This window comes from Fonticula alba, assembly GCF_000388065.1.
Source record: "Fonticula alba strain ATCC 38817 unplaced genomic scaffold supercont2.7, whole genome shotgun sequence".
NCBI classification, from domain to species: domain Eukaryota; order Rotosphaerida; family Fonticulaceae; genus Fonticula; species Fonticula alba.
The window spans coordinates 1,453,807-1,456,197 of record NW_009242977.1 but is presented as its reverse complement, the minus strand read 5'-3'; the positions used below and the strand labels follow the sequence as shown (position 1 = coordinate 1,456,197).

At 74.4% G+C, this 2,391-nt stretch overlaps 1 protein-coding gene across 1 annotated transcript in view; it reads right to left on the bottom strand.

Moving 5' to 3' along the window:
• Positions 1–2,282: 2,282 nt before the first annotated feature.
• The window catches only part of H696_04522 (hypothetical protein), a gene marked incomplete at both ends in the record, with an annotated part of 4,926 nt that continues 4,817 nt past the window's right edge, over positions 2,283–2,391 (bottom strand). The window contains one exon of the mRNA XM_009498402.1: positions 2,283–2,306. Coding sequence (XP_009496677.1) covers positions 2,283–2,306 — 24 coding nt within the window. The remainder of the gene's footprint in view (positions 2,307–2,391) is intronic.

Below are 2,391 nucleotides of genomic sequence, written 5' to 3'. Positions count from 1 at the left end.
GGGGGGGGGGGGGGGGGGGGGGGGGGGGGGGTTGAAGAATGGGCGCGGCCGGGGATGGACCGCGCCGTGTATACACCCATACCCCGGACACTGGCATGTGCCCCTTCCGGGGTGGCGGGTGTCGCCCCCTGGGGGCGGGACGGGGGAGACGCGCCTTCGGGCCCCCTTTTGCCGGGCCCTTCCCAAGGGACCACAGAGACCACTCACAGACACTACCACAGAGCGAGAGAGGGAGCAAGAGAGGGGGGGGAGGGGGGCTGGGCCACTCGCCGGCGAGCAGGCAAGCCCGTGAGCGAGGGCAGGAAATGGCCGATGAAATAATGCGAGCTATATTTCTCCCCTTCGTGCACCGGCCCCCGCTCCCCATGGCCCCCGCGGTGCCCGAGCGAACGCCCAGCCCCGCGGTGCACGACGAGCATGGCCGGGCGGGCGGTTATTGGGCCGGGGCAATTGCAATTTCGGCCCGGCCGTTTGAATTCAAAATCGCTCAGGTGTGTGTGCGGGCCCGTTCCAGCCGGGCCTCCCCCCCCCCCGCCCGCGCCCATTGAGGGCAGGTAGCCGGGTGGCCCGGCCGCCGGGGGGGGGGGGGCGAGCCGCCCAAGACAACCGGCGCCCCCCCACAATCTGTGGGGTCCGGAGATGGGGACCAAGGCGGCATGGGTCGGCCGTCGGCGGACTGCATCCGGCCGGCGGATGACTAAGGTCGTGATCGGGCGCGCCGTGGCAGGCGAACAGCGGTCCCGGCCCAACGGGGCGCGGCGGCCTCGGCGATTCGTCCGCCGAGGCGCCCGGCGTTCGCCCAGGCGTCGAGGTCTGGCCCCGCGGCGCGATGGGGCATCATGGGCCTCCGGCGGGTGGCCGGCGCACTTCGCGGTGCGGTGTCCCCTGCGGCCCCGTGCGGGGCCACCAGCGGGCCCGTGCGGTTGCCACCCGGTGCCGGCGGCCACGCTGGTTGCCTGTGTTGCGGTGCCCCGGCCCGCCGGGTGCCTCGTGGGCGCGCAGGGGCGCCGGGCCGGCGGCCTTTTTTATTCCGGCGCAACCGGCCACCCGCCTCCGGTGTTCGTCTTCCTCCATTGCCGGCGGGTTGGCTACAGGGCGGTTACACCGACCGGGGGTCCCGGTCTGCCGGGCGAGCATCTCCCCCCCCCCCCCGGACAGAGGAGTGCCGGACTCGCGCCCGGTCCCTCGCGCCTCCACCCCATGCCGGTGCGCCGGGCGGTTCTTTCTCCCGGCCTGGCCACAGCCGGGGGGGGGGGGGGGGTGGCCATGCACCAGAAGGCCGTACAACAGGGAACACATGGCTCGAGGGCCGCGCCGCCGTGTCGGTCGTCGTCCTCCGCTCACGGCCGCCAGGCGATCCGCGTCACCGGGCGCACATGGGCCCACGGCGCGCCTGGCAACTTGATTTCCTGCCGGCGTCGGCGCCGGCGCGTCCCCGCCAACCGGCCCCGGGGCATATGAAGGCCCTCCCCCGTCCCCGCCCCCGCCCCCTCGGGCCACCCAGGAGCCCGGCGCCGGTTCCCCGGGGCTTTTCCCCGCGCGGCCCATGCGCATGGGGCCCTCCGCCCTCGCTCCCCTCCCCTCCGGGGACATTCGCCCCGGCCCCGGGACCGCCGGCGCCGCTGCCGGGGGGGGAGGGGGGAGGTAGTAAGGGGCGGCGAGGGCGAGAGGCCAGGCCCTTCTGGGGCTTATGAGCGTCCTAATGCCGCGCATGCGCGCCCAGCGTGGCTCTTCCTCCTTTGGGGAACCCGCCCCCCTTTGCGGTGCGCCGGCGCCGCTCTTCGGCCGGGGGTTCGAGCTGAGAGCCCAGGGGGCAGCCGACGGCCGGCGGCCGGCGGCCGGGGGGGGGGGGAGGGCGGTTGCAATGCGTTGACGTAATCCTTCCGAACTTTGCGGCCTTCTTTTTGCCTTTCCTCCCAGCCTCTCGGCGCCCGGCTCGGGCTGGCGGACGCCTCTCGGCGCCCGGGACCGCGCCCGCCGGAAGGGCCGGCCCCTCGGCCAGCCGCAGCCTCGCGCGGGTAGCGCCGCGCACGCAACTCCTGTAACGGGGGGCCCGGGCGCACTTCTGAGACAATGTGCACGCCGCTCATTAGCACCGGTGCCGGTGGCCGGCCAACGGCACGGTGCTCCGATCGATCGCTCGCATTCATGCACGAACCCGGCCACCGGCCGGGTCCGCCCGGAGGTCCAGCCACGCGCCGGCGCATGACCCGCAAAACCGCCTAATCGCTCCATGACGAAGTAGCGTGGGGCCGCCGGCCAGCCGGGCGCACACCCTTCGATCAGTCCCACAGGCTCGCACGCCACTTCCGGGGCCCGGTGGAAGCAGCTGGCCTTCTGCCCGCCCCCCCCCCCCCCATCTGCTCATGCGCCTCCGGGCCTCCAGATGGG